The sequence below is a fragment of the Pinus tabuliformis genome, chromosome 3_2 (assembly GCF_031772625.1).
Source record: "Pinus tabuliformis cultivar Carrire ecotype Pingquan chromosome 3_2, CPIR1, whole genome shotgun sequence".
NCBI classification, from domain to species: domain Eukaryota; kingdom Viridiplantae; phylum Streptophyta; class Pinopsida; order Pinales; family Pinaceae; genus Pinus; species Pinus tabuliformis.
The window spans coordinates 1,020,927,447-1,020,952,302 of NC_142302.1; the positions used below are offsets into that span (position 1 = coordinate 1,020,927,447).

A 24,856-nucleotide genomic window follows, 5' to 3' on the forward strand; every position below is an offset into this window, starting at 1 on the left:
TGAGGCCTGGATGATGTGTTCTCCATGGCGATTGTGGACAAGATGATTCGCTCTCGTGTGGGACAGGATGATTCGCTCTCCTGTGGACAGGATGATTCGCTCTCCTATGGACAAGATGATTCGCTCTCTTGTGGGATAGGATGATTCGCTCTCCTGTGGACAGGATTGATTAGTTCTCCTGTCGAGGCATCCTACCCATACAGTCTGAGACTCATGGGAAGTACCTCTCATATGATCAATGAGCAGGGAAATGAAGATAGGGACCATAGTAGTACCGATGGACGCATCGTTGTATCTACCATACTCCTTATGTTAGGATGACCTTCATTGATCTGGGATCAATGATATTGGTCTGGGACCAGTGGTAGGAGTTGTACCCACTATGACACCGACTTCGGGTCGGTTGAGGACTGGTCTGGAACCAATGGTGCACACTCTGAGACTGACTTTGAGTCAGTGGAGGATGGTATGATACATCCTCGATCATTTCTTCTTCTTCATAATTCAGACAAAGCAGAGCAGAGCAAAGCAGAGCAGAGCAAGGGTGAAGCTGTACAAGGCAATGCATTTGATGGATGAATATTAGCAACCGACAGACGAATTGCAGATGGAGTTCTCCCTAGTTGAGAGGGAGTGTTAAAATTGGCAACTAGGGCCAAACTCCATATGGGTCATCTTATTCATGGCTGATAATATTTTTATTGGATCCCTCTCGTCGAGAGGTGTAGGAATGATCAAAAGATCATTCGATTCCGATAAGTATTTATGGAGATATGAATTTATTCTGATTATGGAATAATTATCAAGCCGACCAACAACTCATGTAGGCTCAAAAGCCCAACAGTGCAGCGATTCAATCATCAACATTTGTATATAAATTTAGGTCTTTTCTTCATTTAGACACACTCATCTCATCACATCTCTCTCTCTCTCTTGCACAGAAAAGAGGCTCTTCTCCTACTGCGCAGAAAGAGACTCTTCTCTCACACTTGTGGAAGGAAGGAAGCAGATTTAGGGCTGCAACTACAGATCAAAAGTTTGACCAGCGTTGACCATATTTCTCTCTCTCAAAACTGCGTTGTAGGTGGAATTGACTCTCCTCAGAAAGCCACATTTTTTGGTGAAGGAATCAAGCCGATCCGACGGTCGGTTTGCAAGATATTGTTTGCCCTAGTTGAGCGCTGATCTAGAGTTTGTTGTTGCTGATGTAAATCAGATTTATATACTATTTCTCTCTACTAAATTATTGAAGATAAAAGAAGATTTGATCAAAGGGTTTCCCCATATTGGGGTTTATCCCTGGCTAGCTGCCACATCTTGTGTCTCTTGCCTTGGCTTGTTTTCTGTCGATCGTTTAATGTTCTATCTACACTTCACTTAATGTACATGTGATTGCTAATCTATGGATAATAATTGAAAGTAAACTGCTCTAAGCATAGAACATACCATAATTTAACAAACTCGTATTTAATCACGAGCACCAATCCCTCTGTGTACCTTGATGTTAGTAACATTGGTTGTCGAACTCCTCTATCATGATGACCCTCCTAAAAATGTACACATCACTCAAACAAAATCTTGACTTGACATGCTATGCTTTTTCTATCTTATATTAATGCTTAGAGGGTGATATTAATGAAAAAGATCCCTATACAGATCCAGAGGTAATGACAAAGATACCTCTGGATATTAAGGCTTAGAGGGTGATATTAATGACAAAGATCATGATTTTCCAACAAGACTAAAAAATTAGACATTTCTCGTGGCGGCAAGAGGCCCAACCATTTGCAATAGATAATAGAATTAACTGTATTTTCTAGTTTCTAGTAGTTTTACTTTTTATAACTATTGACTCTTTCATATTTATTATGATATTTTTGTAAATAATATATGACAATTTAAGTTTGAAGTTTGAACTTGGCAATTATAACTCATTAGTAATGAATTATGAATATGATGCTTCGTGAAAGTTGAAAGTTGTTTCATTTTATAACATTTCATTTCATGTTAGATATTATTTGTTGTAATGGTTACACTTAGCTTACAAGTACAACTTTGGTGATCAATGATGATAAATGTTATATATGGAATTTTTAAAGCTTGAAACTTTAAGATTGATGAATCATGAGACTCAATATGTTGTATGTTACAATGTTACTAACTTGTGGACGTGGTTGATGAAGATTATAACTTCTAGATGATTGTTGTTATATGGTTCAATCTATGTTTTTTATTTTTTTATATCTAATTCATCATTCTACATGCTTTTGTTGACATATATGCATCAAAATATAATATATATATATATATATATACATATATATATTATATGAAAAACGCTCCTGGAATCGCTCCCAAACCGGGAGCTTCTGAAAATGTCATTTCAACTTCAGCTCCTCGTTTTCGCTCCCGCTCCCAAGTAACCTTGTGTTCAATATCAAGTGCACCATTTCATCATAAGAACCAAGAATCCAAATCACTTTCATATGCATGCATGAACCATTTGAGAAGGAGATATTCTCAACATACCTTAGGGCTTACCTTGCCATCCAATATTGAAATAATATACCATGCATACCTTGTAGTATTCAAATACTCGTGCATCTTTTCAGTTGACATAGGCAGCTTCTAGCACTTAATCATCTTTTCATTAGGTGTCTCTTTACCTTTTCCACTCTAAATTTTCTTTCTTGCATCTCAAATGATCCTCAAGAAGGATCCTCTTATTACATTTCATCAAGGAGGTTAGAAACATCCAAATACTCAAATATACATGCAGGAAGTATAAGTAATGATCAAAACAATAATCAGATCTATAAGTCTAGACAAAAGTAAAGACATAAAGGAGCATCATAAGTCAAGAAATACTTATCTTTAATGAGAGGTGATCCTCTCCCTCTTGAACCAGCCTTCAAGAGCCATCACTATCCATAGTCCACTTGATGCCTTCACTATTTCAATCAACTTTATCAACAACTAGGCCTACTAGAGACTATCCCATCTAGGGCTTCATCAAATCTGTCACAAGTGCTTGAGCATCTTCACATTGATCATGCTAGGTTTCATATCTCATATCTTTGCCACAAACCAGGGTTTCTCAAACCCTAACCTCATAATATCCATCAAACCCTAATACACAAATTGCCTAAGGTTTTCTTCAAACCCTAGAATTCTTTTAGGTCTCCTCCATCTTCTCTTGCTTCCATCAAAGGTGTCTCCATGGGGGTGATCTCCATGACTTTTCTTCAGCCTAGCTCTGATACCATGTTAATTTTTCATAGGGCTATATTGTTCTTTGCTTTGATAATTGCATTTCTTCATTAACACATTAAGTTCACCCCATAACATCATAACATTATTTAGATTTACATCATTATTCATCATCATATGCAACTATGTAGAAAGAACAATATCATCATCATCAATGCAGCGGAACATAAAAGGAACAATAGAAAAAGCATTGTGGACGAGCCTCAGACCTGTGCAAGCCAAAAACAAGATAGAAGAATGTCTCATCATTGTGTCTCAATGAGGCAAAGGGCACTTGTATTTATAGCCTTTCAAGGTGGTCCACTTTTCTTTAGGGCCGACCTTATCAAATGTGCATGTGGGGTTTTCTTCATAAATACACTTTCCCTTATCCGATTTGAGTGATCTTTAGGTCAATTTTGGTCCTCTCGAAAAGATGAATTCAATGCAATCATTATCCCCATCAGATGAGCTATCCAAAGTGGACTTGACCACAGTTGCATATTTTTAACAAATGAGTACTAACAAGGGTTTCCTAGACCTCCAACAAGGAGAGCCTTACGATCAATGAGTAGCCTCATGTCTTGGGTATCCCTGAGTGTATGCTTTCCAAACCACAGTTTTAAATGCTTAACAACGTATTCTTGTTGTTATTTAGAAACACTAGAACATGTTTTCTAGCCTAAAATTGACTAATGGTCTTGACCAGAAAAATATTCATCATCATGAAACCCATCATAACTTGCATTGTAAAATAAAATGCTCAAAGATACATAAATCAGAATTTAAAGTGCACGAAAATGGCTTTGAAATAAAAATAAACACCTTAAAATTTTGTCTATTTATTGTCGATATGATTAAGTTAAATTTATGCAAATAATCTGATTTATTAAATATGGAATAAGCATTTAGGGACACATTTCAGCCATAATAAATCTTAGAAAATTTATTCATGAAATAAGTGGACAGCAAGCATATAAATAGCAGAAATATGTAAAGAACAATGTGCTAAGCTATCTCACATAAGTTTTTAATCAAAATAATTTTATCAGCAGATTAGAGAATTAAATTTATGTTAAATATTAAAAAGTAAATTAACCAAAACGCTTTTAAAACTATATAAATGTTACATAGTATCAGAAATATACAAAAATAAAAAGGATGCAGCATATAAAGCAACAAACTCTATATGGTGTGCTTATAACCTGTTGAACGGAGATAGAAAAAAACACACGATCCTTGAAGAACAACAAATCTTTGTACCCAGTCGTCAACATCTGTATCATCTATTGGAGGTTCTCCTGGCAGAGCTATCCATCTCTGTAATATATATTATAGACAGCACACAAAACAAAATCAACCAGAATACTAAAAAATATCAAACAGATTCAGCACCTTCCAGTTGATATCAGATGGTACAATATACAGGGGCAAAAAAGAAGTTAGAAATGCCAATAAAAGCGAAGAATAAGAGGAGAGAATTACTGTTCGAGTATACAAGTAGCCTGCAAGTTGAGTGGATCTCAAAAGTTCATCAAGATGTCCCAACCTGAATTTAATAAAACAGACTCATTTATTGTAAGATTTCTCTTTGGATCATTATAAGAAAATTTCTCTAGCTGCAATTGAGGACTGCGGCCTCCTGCTTTAGTGTTGAAACTTACAAATAAACATTTATATTTCTTAAAGAATTTGAACTGAGGGTTATGCTTAATTGTACCCTTATTCTTTTAATAGTGGTATTTCTAGCCAAAAAGAAAATTATCAGTTTGAAATGCACACCATCATAAAGCTCATACACAACTACAAGTTATCTAGTATCCATATCAAGCTTAGAGTAGGGATAAAAATTTCATGCATGATAGTATAGAAGGGCAAAGCAAAAGAACTGTTAAATAAAATTACTGTAATATTTATTTTGTAACACTTGGATCCTAGGAGATCATTATTGTTTAGTTTTAAAGGTAATGGTTAATATGGTGTAATGTTAGGACAAAGTTCATGATGTGTTAGGGAAAAGTTGTAACAAAGGTACAAGTGATTCCTTACAGGAAAAGTGAAACAAGGCTTCTTCCATATGCATATGCATTCACCACATGTTACTGAATAGAATGAAATACAGCATTGATTCTCTCTTCACAACTCTGCCAATGTAAGTTTGAATATTTTTTATAGTGGTACGAAAGAAGCACACAATACAGAGACATCCAAGAGCTGTCCCTAAGACAAAGTTTGGCACAAAGCTCTGGAGTTACCACACAGTCTATCAAAAATTGTGCATGGAAAAAAAAGGCTGATATAGTTATTATTGAGTTGGAGAAAAAATCACTTTAGTCTAAATTGGAGGGCAAAATGATCACATTATATCTTATGAAAAAGTAATAGTTGAAGAGAATGGCAATTAGCATTGATGTCAGCTGCTAGACGGATGAAGGCAGCAGCATCAAAGAACCCCCAAGCAGTGACAGACAACAGTAAAGGCAGCGACAAACCCATGAGTAGCACGAAACTAAACAGTGGCAGGCTAAGTCACCTGACACGGGAATTCGGGATTCGTAGGATTCGGGATTCGTGGTGTCAGATTCGGACACGTTCACCCCCCGGAACAGGACACGTAGGATTCGTTATATATTATTTTATTAATATATATATAGACATATATAGCTATATATATAGATATATATATATATATATATATATATAAAAATTAGATATTTCTTACACAAATTTTAATTAATGATACAAATTTATTGATTTCAAACATAGATCTTCATCTATAGCTATTAGCATGCATAGTACATACAAAATTCAAATACATGTCAGTGGTATTGGTCACATAAATCATGATTCATAATTCATAACTGAAAGACAACTTACAACTACAAGATAGTAAGATAAACACACTGACAACTGTAGATTTCTCATTAAGTCAACTCTGCATCTGCTAGTGTGGAGGATGACCCCTCTAAGTCATCAAAACTAACAGGCTCTAGCACTGGATAATTGAAATCCATGTTGGCTAATGCCAACTCAACACTGATGTCCAGACCCATATCATCAGGAACAGTGTTACTTGGGAGAGGGAGTGAAAGCGGGGAGTGGGAGTGAAAGCGGGAGCGGGAGCAACATTTTCAGAAGCTCCTAGTTTGGTGCTCTTGATTAAATACGAGTTCCATACCCTAATACATGACAAAATTCAATGGAAACATTGCAATCCCCCAATCCTAAAATCCTGAAAAACTGATAAGTCTACTGGATTTTGAATGAAATCTAAAATTCTACTTTCTCCATATGAAATCCAATGAGACCGGAACCACTCTCAAACATCCCGAGTCATTTCATGGTAATGTTAAAAATTTAAGTAAAAGTATGAATGTCACTTTCACTTTAAGAATTTAACATTACCATGAATAGCATATCAATACTAGGCCCTAGACTTGATCATGAAGCTGCCAAAACGCTTGCCAAATGAAAATATGCGTGGCTGTAATGACCAAATGCGGCCTTTTCATACCCGCGCAGTTCACTTTTTGAGCCTAGTGAATCCTGGAAAACAGGACACGATTCCCAAAATCGTGACATGCTGAGAAAATCATGACACGCAATCGGATTCGACGTGTCAAAAAAGGACACAACGTGTCATGGCTTCTGGACACGAATCTGGAGAGAATCGCGTCAGCCACGATGGGTTCGGGATTCGTGGGGCCTATAGGACGAATCTGATTTCATAGGTGGCAGGAAATTAAATGGCGACAGCAGCAGTAAGATTTAAAATTGTTCAGACCAGGGAGCATATGAACATCATGATGGTAGTCACGAAAAAATCAATATTGCTCAGATCAGCAATCATGTGAGCATCAGGAATTTGCAGATTGATGAAATATTTTAGATAACAGAGAATATATATGTTAGGAGTTATTATGTCAAACCATTTCTCTTAAACAGCAGACAAAGACCATTAACACAAACAGCATTATGATACTCTGGAGTCTGAACAAACAAGCAGACCAACAAACAACAGTATTGTGGATTGATGACAGCGGAGAACATATATTTCCCCTGTTGTCGCTCAGATGGTACAGGCACGGTGCGACAATGACTCAGGTCGGGGGATGTCACTCTAATCCCTAACCTCTCCATTCTAGCTGTCTCCCAACAGCAGGCTATGGGGGGTAGTCCCTATGGAATATGAGAATGAAAGATTCGCTAACAACCAACAAGTCCAGGAGACACGATTGAATGACCTAGCCACTTGGTTGATTTAGTAAGTTTTAAGGATTAGCTTAGATTAATATATGAGACCAATGCCTTATTTTGATATTCCCACTTAGCAATATTGTTAAGAGGAAATATCAATTTTGTCATTTTTGTCATATTTCGGACTAATACTTAGGAAAAGTGGGTTGCGGGACCCCACTTGGAGTTTTGAGCTAAGGTAATGGCCCATCATAGGAGAAAAGGGAGAAAATTGGATGGCTAGTGGACAGTAGGGGCCACCACCCCCAAAAGGGAATACGATCTTCTCTTGGCAATATGCACTCTTGGAGGGAAAAGTGAGGAAATCGATGGATGGGTCCCACATGCGGGAAATGGGAGGCTCAATGACAAATAGGAGGGGACACTCATTCTTGGGCATCTTTGTGTTGATTTGGGGTAGCATCGAATGTGTTCTAGCCACGAAAATTCGTGGAGAGGCTAAGGCACATGAGATCTCCAATACCTAGAAAGGGTTTGGACGGATTCTAAACAGTTTGGAAGATATTAAAATAATTAATATTTTTAATGGAGTCCCTAAGTCTAAACTTAGGGAAATTAAAATATTACTGTGAATTAATATAAAACTGTGTTAGAATGGTCCAAAAGTCATGGATCAAGCCAGATCTAATCTTAGCCGTTGATTAGGGACTTAATCTCGGCCGTTGATTTGTTAACGAGAAAAGTATAAGAGGAGGCTTGAGGGTCACTTAGAGAACACACCAAGAGATCAAGATTTCAACTTTCTGGGGCTGGATTTGCTAAGAAAGTTGAGAGAGTGATCTAGAGTTGCAGCTGAGGGACAGTGAATACAGAAGCAGAGAGATAGAGATAGTGCCGGGAAAATCAGCGCAACAACCGAGAAAGCTGACGCAGAGGGCAGAATCCAGAACTTCGTAGGGAAATCGAGGCTCAGAGGGAGTCACATCACGAATTTCCAGGAGGTAAGTAGAAGAGAAGCAGAATGGCACTACACGGAGTAAGAGAACAGGACAGACTGGATGGAGCCTCAAACTTCGTAGTCTGGAAGGCTAGAATCTTATATGTACTTGACAGAAATCGTGTCAAGCACTTCGCCTTGAAGATGATAGATGTCCAAGTTGACCCAGCTGACAAAGACAGGTATGAGGATGCAATGGCGAGGGCCAAGAGTATCATTCTTGATGGGGTCAAGGATCATATAGTACCACATATTGCCGAGAAGAATACGGCACGGGCGATGTGGGAGGCCCTGACCAAGTTGTATCAACATACTTTCATGCAGAGGAAAATGCTCCTAGAAAATCAGCTGCGGTCATACCAGATGCAAAAGGGAGAACAAATCGACACCTTCCTCGGTCAATTGAAGGAGATCCGAGATCAGCTGACTTCCATAGGGGCCACACTAGATCCAGAGTTGATGGTGAGAACAACCCTGAATGCAGTCTCAGAAGACTGGGAGGTGTTTGTCCAGAGCATATTGGGCAGGGTGACCCTTCTAGATTGGGAGGAAATGTGGGTGGCTCTTCACCAAGAAGAGATCAGGAGGGTGACCAAGATGGGAAGCAGCAGCAAGGGGATCAGAATCAAGAAGGAGGAGGAGGTGGATGCTGCCCTAGCATCTGAGGGTAAGAAATATTAGCAGAAGAAGAAGGACCTCTCCAAGTCAAATGCTTCCACTGTAGGGCGCTGGGTCATTATGCGACCCAATGTCTGAGGAAGAAGAGCAAGGGAGAGGCTTCTGAGACCAAGACAGTGCCAGCAAGGGCAGAGAAGGAACTAGAGACAGACGATGGCTGTGCCATGAGTGCACACACACCACTTGAGCGAAAGTGGGGAGACATAGAGCTGTAGTCAAGAGGACTACAGAAGATGAGGGGTAGGATCCTCGAGGTACCCAACCTCTTGGAATATACCTGGCTACGGGAGCCCTGAAGAGGAGTAGCAGGACTGGCGGATGTCGGTAGAGACGGATGAGGATGGAACGGCAGAGAGAGCTACAGTGCAGGATTCCCAAGATAGCGTGAGGTTAGCAGGATGCAACAGTGCGAGAGGCACCGGAGTGTTGCACCAAGGCAGGATGGCACAGAGAGGTGTGCAACAGTGACAGATGCAGGGAGTTGTTGTAGCAGCGCAGAGGTCAGAGAGGGAGCACTTGTCAGTGACAGAGGGAGCTTCAGCATCAGGAGTGTCTCTAGCCTGACAGAGATGTTAGAGTTGGGAGATCAGTTACTTACTTCTCAGTAACTGAGTTAAAGTGTAGTAGTTAGCAGTGGTAGTGCTATGGGCAGCACAATCCAGCATGATGAGAGGGGTTGCAGTGCAGATGCAGCAGTGGCAGTGGCAAGGCCATGGGCAGCAGCACAGATATAAAGGGAGTTGCAGTACGGATGCAGTAGTGGCAGTGGCAGGGCCATGGGTAGCTGTACAGGATGCAACAGTGTAGAGGATGTTGGGCAGTAGGCCTCGCATCAACACAGGGATTGATGTCGGATGATCAGAGTGATGCTCAATGAGGAGTATTACTAGAGCACAGTCCTCACTAAGAGGGAGTATTGATTTGGGGTAGCAACGGATGTGCTCTAGCCACGAAAATTTGTGGAGAGGCTAAGGCACATGAGATCTCCAATACCCAGAAAGGGTTTGGGCAGATTCTAAACAGTTTGGAAGATATTAAAATAATTAATATTTTTAATGGAGTCATATTAATGTGAATTAATATAAAATTGTGTTAGAATAGTCCAAAAGTTATGGATCAAGCCAGATCTAATCTTAGCCATTGATTAGAGACTTAATCTCGGTCGTTGATTTGTCAACGAGAAAAGTATGAGAGGAGGCTTGAGGGTCACTTGGAGAACACACCAAGAGATCAAGATTTCGACTTTCTAGGGTTGGGTTTGTTGAGAAAGTTGAGAGAGATATTTGGAGTTGCAGCTGAGGGGCAGTGAATACAGAAGCAGAGGGACAGAGATAGTACTGAGAAGATCAACGTAGCAGCCGGAAAGCTGACGCAGAGGACAGAAGCCGGAACTGCCAGAAACCGCCGGAACTGCAAGGAACTACGGGAACAGCCGGGAAAGCTGACGCAAAGGGCACAAGCCGGAACTGTCGGGAACTGTTGGAACAGCCGGGAAAGCTGACGCAGAGGGCAGAAGCTGGAACTGTTGAGACTGTCGGGAAAGCTGATGTAGAGGGCAGAAGCCGGAACTGTCGGGAACAGCCGGAACTGCCGGAAATGCCGAGAAAGCTGACGTAGAGGGCAGAAGTCAGAACTGCCGGGAACAACCAGAACTACCGAGAACAGTCGGAACTGCCGAGAAATTCCAGAACTGCTAGCAAAGCTGACACAGAGGGCAGAATAGGCTGACGTTGGGGTTTTTCGTGGGGTAGATTGGAGCTAAGGAGTTGTCCGAGTGTTTATCCGGGGTTTCAGCTAGAGCCTCTGTCTCCGAAGGAGAGGTACCACTGCCGAGATTTTTCTCTGTTGGGTGAGCCAGATTTGGCACCCAAATTGTATTCTGAAACTGATTCATAAATCAAAACCTCAGATAGTTGCATCGGTTTTCCCGCATTGGGTTTTTCCGAGGACATTAGTCCAAAAGTAACGATGTCGTTTGTGTGCTTGTTTCTGTTTTCTTCAATTGATGATCTGTAATGTGTTGAGCATGTACTTGTGTTTATTTTCAGTATTTACATGGTAAATAACTTGTTAAGTAATCAAAACAAGTAGGAAGGAATAAATCAGAAAGTACCTGGAGGGTTTATAGCTGTTAGACTTAGAAACTTTAACACTTTGATCATTTGAACATTCACTCTTGACTAGCACACTTGAGCTGTGAGCCAAGTCTAAATGTGTTGTTGAGCACACGAGATTTTCAAGCGAGAATCTCATCCTACCTTCGGTGGACTTACAGTGCCAGCCCTAGGGAGGTGTTTTGCATCCTTTAAGATCTGTCCAAGAGGTTTATCCATTGAATTCTTGGAATTGGAGACAAAAAAGAGTAATACGCTACTCTTGGATTTGGTTGTAGAGCAGGGATTTTGTTGGGCTTTCAAGGATATCCTAGGGCCTTCATTTGCTAAGGATTTCGAATATTTCCATGGCCCAATTTGTGGGAGCTTGCGGAGACCAAGCCATTCGTACCAGGGACTGTGTGGGCCTGCGTAGTGGTACTTTCGTGCCACATGTGGGAACTAGGGGAGAGAAGGATTGAGGGTTGTAGCTTTTGGAATCATTCCGGAGGGACATTTGTTGAGTATTGCAGCTATTTTGGGGACCTTCAACAGTGACATTTACAAGTGGATCGAAATACCCAACAGATCGTGGAATGAGGAGAAATTGGGCCGAAATTACGGGGTCAACATTTGGCCAAACACTTTCTAGCTTTTGGTGGGTTATTGGAGGAGAGGACAGGGTTAATTTCCCAGAATTTTTCGTGCACCAAAAGGGGGTCAAATCAGCCATTCTTCACAGCCAGCAGTCCAGTTTTCTGGGGGATCAACGCAGAGCCATAGAAGAAACATCTACACAGCAGTTGGGGCACTTGTTTTCATCACTTGGGCTTTGCTAGCTTGCCTTGGGCAAGCCCAAGTGCACACTTTCCAAACATATATTTTAACCCCATACTTTTATAATAAAATGGCTTAGAGAAGCACAGTTTTTGGCCTATTTCATAGTGTATGATTTGTGTGTGATTTTTGTGGGTATTTTTGTTATGCATACTTTGTTTATCATTGTAAAATTTCTTTAGGGATATTACAGTGGTATCAAAGCTCATAGTCTTGGCTCAGCGTGTGGAAGCAACTTAGTCTATGACACCGGAGGATAAGCTAATAATTAATGGGCAGCTAATTTAATTAATTTATTAATTTAATATAAATATTATATTATTTTATTATTTAATATATATATATATATATATACTTTATGAATTTTTTTATTCATAACATTGCCTCTCCCTTAAAAATGCTTTGTCCTCAAAGCATAGGCAATGTTGGGTGTTGTTGGCGAAAACGTTCTGTCTCCCATGACGAGTCTTCTTCTGGTAGTTTTTTCCATTTTATTAGGTATTCTTTAATAGTCTTGGATCATAGTATCTTCTCTCTGGTAGAGAGTATGCCTTCAGGTTCTAATATGATCCTTCCTTCTTCGTCGGTCTCAGTTATCTTTGTTTGAGCTTATTGATTTTGACCTAGTACCTTTTTTAGGCTTGATACATGAAATGTGTTGTGAATACGACAATGGTCTGGTAGCTTTAATCCATAAGCCATACTAATTTTTTTTATTATTTGGTATGGTCTGTAATACTTACGAGATAACTTATTTTTCCTTTGTTTTAATGATAACTGCTTATAGGGTTGAAGTCTGACGAAAACCTAATCTCCTGCTTCGAATTCTCTTTCTGTGCGGTGTTGGTCGGCTTGTTGCTTCATTATATTGCGTGCCATTATTATATTTTCTTTTAACAAGTTAATAATTCTCTGGCTTTCTTCTAAGTGGTTCCTTATTGCTTGAACCTTAGAATTGTGCAATGCAAAATCCTTCCACCTGGCTGGTTCATATCCATATAGGGCTTGGAAGGGATTCATTTTAGTTGAAGTATGATAGGTGGTACTGTAGCACCATTCTACCAGGTGGAGCCACTGAGGCCATTTGCTTTGTTTGTCAATGACGAAACAATGTAGATATGTTTCCAAAAATTTATTTACAACTTCAATTTGACCATCTGTCTAGGGGTGATAAGTTGAACTCATGTTGAGAGATATTCCTGCTTGGTGGCAAAAATCTTTCCAAAAATTGCCTTTAAATTTTGCGTCTCTATCACTGACAATAACCTTAGGAAAACCATGTAGTTTGTAAATGTTTTTACAAAACACTTCCGCAATTTTCTTGGTTGTGTCAGTTTTTTTATTGCCATGAAGTGGGCATATTTGGTGAGTCTGTCTATTACAACAAATATCTTGTCCTTACCATCAGACATAGGTAGTCCTTCAATGAAATCCATCAAGATTTCCTCCCATTTTTTATTTGGAATATGTAATGGGTGTAGTAAACCAAGAGTTGGAATATTTTCACCCTTATTTCTTTGACAAACATCACATTTCACAACATATTTTTGGATTTCCTTACTCATACCCTTCCAGTAGAACGATTGTCGAATGTTGTAGTAGGTTTTGAAGAATCCAACATGCCCAGCTGCTAGAGAACTATGAGATTCTTTTAGAATTTTCATTCTAAATTTGGATGGAGTTAGATAAATTCTACCTTTGTATCATAATATGTCATTTTTCCATTCAAAGTTGGCATATTGACTAAGGAGTCGTCTAATGAGGCAGAGGAATTGCCTGGACGACTAAAAGTGGCCGGAATCCGAGCAAAAAAATTTCAAAAAATCTTGTAGAGGGAGTGCTTGAATCGTGTTTTTGACAATGGAAATGGATTCAGCACCATCAAAAACGTCTAACACACCTAAAATTTTGAAGTTTAACAACTATAACTTGGATTTACAAAAATCCTTACCAGATTTTCTCTAAATATGACCGGAATTTCCATAACTTTCTGGGGAATTCCTCCGCCTCGTTAGACTACGTGATTGACTAATATTTTCAATTAGAGCACCATAGTCCAAATCCTTGGCATACTCGGCTCGTATTTCATCTAACCAATCAGGAACAATTACCAAGGTGACGCATGTTGTGTTTTCATCATCTTTACATGAGAGTGCATCAGCGACCACAGTTTCCTTTCCTTTTTTGTGCAGTGTTTCCAGGTCAAATACCGAAAGTTTCTCCATCCACTTTTGTTGCTCTATTGATAATTTTTTTGTTGAAGTAGGAATTGAAGACTATTGTGATTGGTTGGAATTGAGAACTTACTTCTGAGCAGGTACTGTCGCCATTTAGTTAATGCATGTATGATGGCAACCATCTCTTTTTGGTAAGTTGACTTCAAGCTTTCCCGTTTGTTAAGCTTCCTTCTTTCGAAAGCTATAGGATGGTTGTCTTGCATTGATACTGCTCTAATTTCAAATCCTGAAGCATCACATTCAACTACGAATGGTTTGGAAAAATCTGAAGTTGCCAATATCAGTGTGGTTGACATTACTTTTTTTAGATTCTCGAAGCATTCGTCTGCCTGGTTATTCCATTGGAAAGCGTTCTTTTTTAACAAGTTTGTCAGTGGCGCAATCAAATGTGCATAGTTCTTTATGAACCTTCTATAATACCTAGTTAAACCTAGAAATCCTCTTAGTTTTGAAATGTTCTTGGGTTTTGGCCATTCTTTAATCGCTTTAATTTTGTTGGGATCCACTTTGACTCCTTCTTTGGATATGATGTGTCCCAGGTATTCAACTTCCTTCTGCCCAAAGGTACATTTTGATAACTTTGCATAAAATTGATTCTTCTTTAATACGAAAAGTACTTCTTCTAGATGCTTGAGGTGCTCCTTCCACGTTTTGTTGTAGACGAGGATATCGTCAAAGAAGACCAATACGAATTTTCGCAAGTATGGGTGGAAGAGTTCATTCATGGTTGCCTGGAAGGTGGCTGGTGCATTTGTTAAACCAAATGGCATTACCTTAAACTCGTAGTGCCCTTCATGAGTTCTAAATGTAGTCTTCTCGATGTCTTCTAATCTTACTCGAATTTGATAGTAGCTTGACCTCAAATCTAATTTTGAAAAATATTTTGCACCATGGAGTTCATCTAGTAACTCATTAATAAATGGAATGGGGAATTTGTGTTTAATAGTAATTTTGTTTAATCCCCGATAATCTATACATAACCGGAAGGATCCATCCTTCTTCCTGACTAACACTACTGGTGCAACATATGGACTTTTGCTTTTCATAATGACTCCACACTTTAACAGGTCTTGTATCAGCCTTTCTATTTTTGTTTTATGATGATGGGGGTAGTGATATGGTTTTACATTTACCGGTGTCGAATCTGGTTTGACTTCAATGATATGTTCAATTTTCCTTTCAGGAGGTAATTTCATCGGTAATTCTTGAAATACCTTGTCATATTTCTGGATTAAGGTTGTAACTTCAGACTACTGGTGAACTCCTTCCATCGATAATAACTCTAACTCTTGGCATTGTGTAACGAATATCGGAGCTCCCTTGCGAATAAGCTTCTTCATTTGCTAAGCAGAAATGATTTGGGTAGGTGGGGCTTGGAATCCGAACAGCTTATACTTCCTCCCATTCATTTTGAACTTAATGAATTGTTTTTGGTGATTTGCAGAATACATCCCTAGTGTTTGCAACCATTGTACTCCTAAGATAGCATCTACACCTCCTAAGGGGACCATATAAAAATTGGACTCCATTTCATATTCGTTTAGTTGCATTTTAACTTTATGGCACTTCCCTACTCCATCTATTCTTTTTCCATCTGCCACCATAACTTTTAAATCTGCTACGGGATAGGCAAAAATGTTCAGCCTTTTTGCGACATTGACATCTATAAAATTGTGTGTACTTCCTGAATCTATTAACACAATAACGTTCTGCTTCTTAATATGTCCTTTAAGCTTTAATGTTTGTGGTTGAGCTATCCCTGTGATAGCTGCCAGAGAAATTCTTGGCATATTCTCTTCTTCTAGATTTGGATTAGGAGTCTCGTTTTCTTCATTGGTTTCTTCGTCAGAGCTATTCTCTGAAGATTCCTCCCCTTGTTCTGCTCGCAATGTTGATTTGTGGTAGCATCGAATGTGCTCTAGCCATGAAAATTGGTGGAGAGGCTAAAGCACATGAGATCTCCAAGACCCAGAAATTATTTGGGGAAATTCCACCCAGTTAGAGAGATATTAAAATAATTAATATTTTTAATGGAGCTCCTAAGTCTAAACTTGGGAAAATTAAAATATTATTGGGTATTAATATAAAACTAGGTGAGAATGTTCTAAATGACATGGATCAAGCCGTTGATTAGGGATTTAATCTCGGTCGTTGCAGACTCAACAGGAAAAGTTTAAGAGGAGGCTTGACGGTCAGTTGAAGATACACCAAGATTGATCAATCAGTTTGATTTTCTGGAGCGGGGTTTGCTGAGAAAATTCGAACAAGTGATTTGTTGCAGTGAGGGGTAGTGAGTACATAGAAAAGAGGCAAATGTAGTACCAGAGGGCCAGCGCAGTCATTGAGGAGTCTACGCAGAGCCAGCAAGAGCCACGCAGAAGGCCAGAGAGACTGCGCAGAGGCTAGCAGGGCCTGCGTGGGTGACGCAAAAGGATAGAGAGCTGACGTAAAGAGGTAGAGGGCTGACGCAGAGGGTTCCAGAGCTACGCAAAGGCTAGTAGGGCTAACGCAGAGCCTTGGAGAAGCGCTGGAAGGATTTTCGTGGGGCAAACTTGTTGAATATCTTCTTCCGAAGAGAGGTATTACTGCCAGAGAGAAATCTATGTTGGGTGAGCCAGTTTGGCACCCTAGTTGTACTTAGGAAAGTTTCTTAATAATAACACCCTCATAACTGCTACACCAGTTTTCCCGCATCGGGTTTTTCCGGGGACGATTGTCCAAAAATAATGGTGTCCCTTGTGTGTTTGTCTATTATTTTAGTTGATGATTTGTAGATGAGTTGAGACCGCATTTGTGTTTATTTTCAGTATTTATATGGTTAAATAACTTGTTAAGGAATAAACATGTAGGTGAAATAAACCAGATAATGCAGGAAGAATTTCTGACGTGTTAAACTTAGAAATTTCAACATGATATTAGAGCATTATAGATCACAGGAGAACTGAAGACACCATCTTAATCAGAGGCATTTGTAGCAGTAGCAGTTGTCCCGAGAGACAGAGTTGCTCCTAAGTAGAAAGAAGCAGAGAAGGAGTGATGCAGAAGGCCCGCATCATCATTTCGAGCCAGAGAGGGCCAATGCAGAGGCAGGGAGAGGAAGAAGAGACTCACGAAGAGCCATGTCACCCTACTTAGCTAGGTAGGATTGACGGAGTTGGCCAGAGGAGCGGTTCAGTCTTTCCAGGATTGCTTAGAGCTAAGCGTCTCAGTTTCTTCAGCTGCTGGGGCATAGGGAGTTGTGGGCAGATTGTGGATTGGGAAGCTGGTGGGGTGTTGTTGCTGTCGAAGCAGAACAATACCTAATGGGACAGAACCAAGGTAGAGGGAGTCGCTGCCTTGAGGGATTTCTAGCCAAGAAATCCAGATCCGAGTTGCAGTTGCAAAGAGGATTGGAGAGGAGCGGATCGACAGTTGGTAGGAAGACTTCTAGGAGGGAAGTCGAGACTCAAAAGGAGTATAGTAGAAGAGCGGAGATGGCAATGAATGGAATGAGGGATCAGGACAGGTTGGATGGGGCCTCCAACTTTGTCATCTGGAAGGCCAGGATCCTGTATGTTCTGGATAGACATCGCATCAAGGGCTTCGCCTTGAGAACCGTGGCTATCCCAGTCGACCCAGCTGATAATGAAAGGTATGAGGATGCAATGGTGAAGGAAAAGTGCATAATCCTTGATGGGTTCAAGGATCATGTAATACCGCATATTGCCGAGAAGAACACGGCAAAGGAGATGTGGGATACCTTGACAACATTGTATCAGAGCACTTCCGTGCAGAGGAAGATGCTACTAGAGAATCAACTGCAGTCGTATCAGATGCAGAAGGGGGAGAAGATAGATCTATACCTCAGCAGGTTGCAAGAGATTCGAGACCAAATTACTTCCATAGGGACCACACCGAATTAGGAGTTCATGGTGAGAACCGCCCTGAACGCAATCTCCGAGGATTGGGAGACATTTGTCCAAAGCATTTTGGGCAGAGCTCATCTTCAATGATGGGAAGAGATGTGGGTAGCTCTTCGCCAAGAAGAGATCAGACAGTTGACCAAGGCAGGAAGTAGCAGCAAAGGAGGTCGAATTAAGAAAGAGGAGGAAGAGGATGTGACTCTCGCATCTGCGGGACAACAGGGGAAGAGGAAGAAGAAGGACATCTCCAAGGTAAAGTGCTTCCATTGTGGAGAGTTGGGTCATTATGCAACCCAGTGTCCCAGGAAAAAGAATAAGGGAGAGGCTTCTAACTCCAAGGCAGCTCCGACTAAGGCGAAGAAAGAAGTCAAGACGGATAACGACTATGCCATGAGTACTCATGCACCTCTAGAGAAGAGGTGGGGAGACATCGAGTCATAGTCAGGAGGACTACAGAAGATGAGGGGCAAGATCATTGAGGTACCCAAACTCTTGGATATCCAGCTACAGGAGCCCCAAATGACAGTAGCAGGATGACAGATGTTGGTAGAAGCAAGATGCGGATGGAGCGACGAGGCAGTGCTAGAGTGAAGAGGTTTGTAGTAGCGCAGTGGAGGTTGCAGTAGTGCGAGAGGCACAGATATGGTTGTAGCAGTGCAAAAAGGCACATAGATGGTTGCAACAGTGCGAGGCACAGAGGTGCTTGCAGCAGCGCAGAGGCAGCACAGGGAGCATAGGATAGCAGCAAAGGTAGCTTCAGCATCAAGAGGCTTCTGGACTGACAAGGATGTCAGTAGTTGGGTAGATTAGTTACTTACTTCTCGGTAATTGAGTTGCAGTGCAGCAGTTAGCAGTGGTAGTGCTATGGGCAGCATGATGCAGCATGTTGAGAGGGAGTTACAGTACAGATGTAGCAGTGGCAGTGGCAGAGCCATGGGCAGCAGTACAGGAGGCAACAATGCAGTGGATGTTGGGCAGCAGGCCAAGCATCAGCACAGGTACCGGTGCTGGAGGATCAGTGTGATGTTCAGTGGTGGAGCATTACTAGAGCACATTCCTCGCTAAGAGGGAGTGTTGATTTGTGGTAGCATCGGATGTGCTCTAGCCATGAAAATTGGTGGAGAGGCTAAAGCACATGAGATCTCCAAGACCCATAAATGGTTTGGAGAAATTCCACCTGATTAGAGAGATATTAAAATAATTAATATTTTTAATGGAGTTCCTAAGTCTAAACTTAGGAAAATTAAAATATTAATGGGTATTAATATAAAACTGGGTGAGAATGTTCTAAATGACATGGATCAAGCCAAATTTAATCTTAGTCGTTGATTAGGGACTTAATCTCGGTCGTTGAAGACTCAACAGGAAAAGTATAAGAGGAGGCTTGAGGGTCAGTTGGAGATACACCAAGATTGATCAGTGAGTTCGATTTTTTGGAGCGGGGTTTGCTGAGAAAATTCGAACAAGTGATCTATTGCAACGAGGGGCAGTGAGTACATAGTAGAGAGGCAGAGATAGTGCCAAAGGGCCAGCGCAGTGATTGAGGAGGCTACGCAGAGACAGCAGGAGCCACGCAGAAGGCCAGAGATACTGCACAGAGGCTAGCAGGGCCTGCGTGGGTGATGCAAAAGGCCAGAGAGCTGACGCAAAGAGGCAGAGGGTTGACGTAGGGGGTTCCAGAGCTACGGAGAGGCTAGCAGGGTTGACGTAGAGCGAGAACCGTTGGAAGGAAGAATTTCTGACGTGTTAGACATAGAAATTTCAACACGCAGTTTTAAAGTTTTTGTGTAGTGCATCTGTGTCCTGGAGAATATTTATCTTTGCATGTGCAACATTTGCCATCTTTTTTTCTTTCAAAATTTGATTGTTGTTTTCCTCCTTCACGCATTGGTGGTGGAATGTACTTACCAGTGTTTTCTGAAGATGACTTACTTATCTTCCCCTTTGAGTAGTTGTTTGATTTTTCATTACTGGTCTATGGTGTTTTATGGAGATTATATTTTCGCTCAATAATTATTGTTGTATGTCTAGCTTCTTCAATGGTTTTGGGTTTATATAGTTTTAATTATTCTCGAATATACTATTTAAGCCCACATCTATACATTTTTAGCAGCTCTTTGTCGGAGAACCCTCTTTTTCTTATAGCTAATACTTCCCACTCATGGGTGTATTCGCTCACAGTTCCTTTTTGTTTGACGTGAATGAATTTTTCGTAAACATCGTCTTCTTCATAATGGAACCTTTTGAGCAGGGCTTCCAAAAAGAAAAAATCCAATTGAACAAACGAGCCTCACATCTGTTGGACCATCTTAGGAACCAATCGTATGCTTTAGCCTCTAGGTTCTTGGATGTGGTCATGACCCTCTGTTGTTCACCTATTGGCGATTTTGCTCTTAAGATGGCGTCCATTTTATTTTACCATATAATAGCGCCCTTATGGTCCTTATCATCATACTTAAGTAATTCCCTTTAATTTTGTGGCAGTCTCTTTTCGGAAACTCTGTATAGCACTGATTACCTTGGAATTGTATATGCAGTTTCGTGGGGCTTTATGCATCAACGAAAATTCATGACTTGGAAAAACTTGGCCGTCTGGAGTCTTCGGACTTTGTGGTGACTCCTGTGTGTTTAAGGGATTAAAAGGTGGATTGAATCCTCCCATAAACTGGCTCATCATGTTCTCTATTTTTTTATACTAATTATGATTTGGTCTTGATTTCTAATTATCCTCTCATGGCCTTTTCTGAATTCCTCCTGCTTCTTTTCGACATTGTCAAGGCGCTGGCGCATTCTATCGATTTCCTCCTGAAATTTCTTTGAATTTGCATCGTCATGGCTACTCCCCATTTTGTTCCTCTTTTTCTTAGTAGACCTAATTTATTTTTCTTTATTTTATTATTATTATTATTATTATTATTATTATTTTAATAAATAAATTTATATAATTATATAAACTATATAATATAGTTAAATTATAAATTATATAATTAATAATTATAATTTTTTTAATTATTAACTTTATAATTATTAATCAACAACTAATGTCAACCAAGGGTCGAGCGAGGTCCATGATGGTTTGTAACAGTGGGAATTTTTTCTGGAGGGCTTGCATATAGTGACGTCGAACGACAGGTTGACTGCTATAATGGTTGATTGTCGGTAATGTCGGGTTGTGATCGGCTTAAGAGATGTGGCAGCGGAATGGGCAAAGGAACAGTGAGTAGAATGCGTGGGCAAAGGCAGAGGTGTCAGCAGAGAAGGCGGCGTCAAGGCAGTGGTGGTTAGCAAGGACGATCACAATTGTAGACGTGCACGTGGACGAGGGAAGGTGTTGTTGATTGGAAGCACAGCACATGATGTTGTCAAATTTGGATACGGCAGGTTGTGTGGTACGCACAACACGCAAACGAGGGAGCACGGTATGTATGAACAGCGCAGCGGGGCAGAGTATGTGGAGTATGAACAAGGATTCGGACAGGGAATGAAACAATGCAGTCTTCCACAATGAATGAACCCAGCATAGGCAGGAGGATTCGATGCTCTAATACTACTAGAATAGAAAAATCTTGTTCACCTGAGTTTGTCACTTGCAGACTCATTTATGTATATAACATCATAAATTATTAATCAATATTCAAAAGATGGATTACAACTCCTTGGGCGGTTCTCCTTTATAGGAGTTGACTGGCCACAAGGGTTAAAGAACATGTCTTTTGGCATAAGTGTCGTTTCATTATTAATGGGCAACTAATTTAATTAATTTATTAATTTAATATTTATATATTATTATTTTATTAGTTTATTAATTTAATATTAATTTATTATTATTTTATTAATTAAACAGTTTATCTAGATATATATATATATATAATTTATGAAGTATTTTATTCATAACAGTGCCTTACAAGAGGTATAGGTATAGAAGCAAGGAAAGGCAGCTACAAATCACTCCTAATCCAGTGACCGTTGAATTAGAGGTTGAGAGGCTAGACATGGGGGATAATGGGGGAGACAAGATGAGTAAAGAAGAGGAGTTTGCCCAACATCTTTTGAAGGCCATCAACGATCTGTCTAAGGGCATTGATGAGTTGCGACAATAGAATTGCAGCAACAACAAGGGCAAGGGGATTTAGGGAGAAATTCATCTAGGTGAAGGCTCAGGTACTTCACACCACCAAGCAGGGAACACACCCAATGTACCGCTTGTTTCTAGTGCACCACTCAGGTCAATTATCCCCACATGTTTAGCATCCAGTGCTGGAGGGTCGCAAGGGCCCGAGAAGATGCCTATGGCAGACTATTTTGTGGAGTATCAGTACTATGGGCCCAATTTCAGAGAGGCCATCACCTTTAGGGACTTCTGCCAGCTCAAGGGCAACAATAGGAGCACAGAACGGAGTGGTGGAGGCTACACACATGGCACTAACCTACAGCGCACGATGGGGAGATTATTCCTCCCAACTTTTGATGGCTCGGCCAAGAGCTCAGCCAAGGCATGGGTTGAGAAGTTAGATGTTTATTTTCAGCTCAACCAAATGACAGAGGCGGAGACAATCAAAATTTCCACACTGCACTTAGAGGGGGAAGCCCATGATTGGTGGTTCCATGGATTAACCACTATGGGACATGCAGGAGTCATGGCCTATGAGGATTTCACCCGGAGGGTATTGGAGCATTTTGAGAGGAGAGATCCAGAGGAGCACTTTGGAGAGCTGACACGACTCAAGCAGACTAGGAGTGTTGAGGCCTATATCTCCGAGTTTCTGAGATTGTCAGTGATGGTGCCCGATTTATCAGAGGCCAGGAGGGTTTTCATGTTCTTGGAGAGGCTAGCAAAGTCGCTAAGGGGTTTGGTGAGGCCAACAGACCCACCACTTTGCAGGACGCCGTTGCTAGAGCCTGGGACTTGCAAGATGCTCTACCCAGGGCAAAAACGCAGATACCGACCAGACTGGTGTTCTAACAGAGGGGGAGAAACACTATGGCTCCACCATCGAGAGCCAACCAGGGGTGTGGACAGTTGGATGAGGAGACCCAGAGAGACCTCCAGAGGAGGAAGCTATGCTTCACCTATCAGGAACCTTGGGCACTAGGCCATAGATGCACAATGGGCAAGGCCCATTACATTGAGGTCTTCTTTGGCAGTGACCAAGAGGATGATGTAGAGTTAGAAATGGGCGAAGATGATAGCCTGGCACATGTGGAGAGGGGACCACCACCACCACCAGCGGGAGCCCCTTTCACACCAGCAGGAGGGGTCCTTGCGTCCTTACGTGGGGTACCCAAATTTTTTACGTTGAGGATCAGAGGCACCGTGCAGGAACAATGTGTCTCCGTTTTGGTGGACAGTGGGGCCACCCACAATTTCATAGAACCACAAATGGTTCAGAGGAGGCGTATCACGACCAAGGAGTTTGAGGGATTCTCAGTCCTTGTGTCGAGGGACAGGACCATGTAGTGTACGCAATATGTTCCCGCTTTGACAGTGACCATGGGGAACTATTTAGTGACGGATCATTTCTTCGTGGTGGATGTACCGGACACCAATGTGGTGATGGGTGTCCAGTGGCTCTATTCTCTTGGTCGAGTCACTACTGATTGGAGGAAGTTGGAGATGGAGTTTACAGGGTCGGATGGCAAATTAGTTGTTCTTCGAGGCATGCATTCTTACCCTCCACAGACAGTTTCAACACACATGATGGAGGCTGACCTAAGGCATGGTCACATTGAGTGAGCAGTGGAGTTGAGGAATTTTTAGGCTGGGGGTCAACCCAAGCCACCATACCCTCACATACAGGCCATCCTAAATAGGTAGTTGGTAGTGTTTGGGAACATGCCACTAGGGCAGCCACCTGACAAGGGGTTTGAGCACACGATTGAGCTAAAGTCGGGGGTACAGGTCGTTATTACCATGCCATACAAACTTCCCAAGGCCTACAGGGCTGAGATTGAGCGAGCCATTCAGGAGTTGTTGGCACTTGGGCACATTAGGCCTAGCTCAAGCCCCTTCGCTTCATCAGTTGTCCTGATGAAGAAGAAGGATGGGACGTTATGCATGTGCATAATTTACTGGGCACTCAACAAAAAGACCCTGAAGAATCACTATGCCATTCCACGCATAGATGAGATGATGGATGAGCTAAGAGGAGCCAAGTACTTCTCCAAGATAGACTTACATTCGAGGTACCACCAGATCTGAGTGAGGGATCAGGACGTCCCCAAGACAGCCTTCAGATGTCACTATGGGCACTTCGAGTTTCTGGTTATGCCTTTCGGGCTAACCAATGCACCAGCTACTTTCCAGTCCTGCATGAACCATGTGTTCCGCAGGCAGTTGTGGAAGTTTGTACTGGTATTCTTCGATGACATTCTGATCTATAGCAAGACCTAGGAGGAGCATTTACAACACTTGGAGGTGGTGTTGCATATTTTAGAGGAGCAACAGTTCTATGCCAAGTTGTCCAAGTGTGAGTTCAGGTTGACAAAGATGCTCTATTTGGGGCATATTATTGGGGAGGATGGCATGAGGGTGCATGAGGAGAAGATTAGGGCCATCCAAGATTGGCCAGTACCTTGGAATGTGACTGAGTTAAGAGGATTTGTGGGCATATGTACCTATTACAGGAAGTTCATAAATGGATTCTCACAGTTAGCAACTCCCCTCAT

General features: G+C 41.1%; 1 protein-coding gene across 1 annotated transcript in view; it reads right to left on the minus strand.

Moving 5' to 3' along the window:
* LOC149184058 (uncharacterized) overlaps window positions 1–24,856 on the minus strand; it is a 274,518-nt gene that overhangs the window by 64,475 nt on the left and 185,187 nt on the right. Inside the window, exons 7-8 of the mRNA XM_089417390.1 lie at window positions 4,735–4,798; window positions 4,455–4,569 (exon numbers count right to left, since the gene is read on the minus strand). Of these exons, the coding sequence (XP_089273516.1) occupies window positions 4,455–4,569; window positions 4,735–4,798 (179 nt within the window). The remainder of the gene's footprint in view (window positions 1–4,454; window positions 4,570–4,734; window positions 4,799–24,856) is intronic.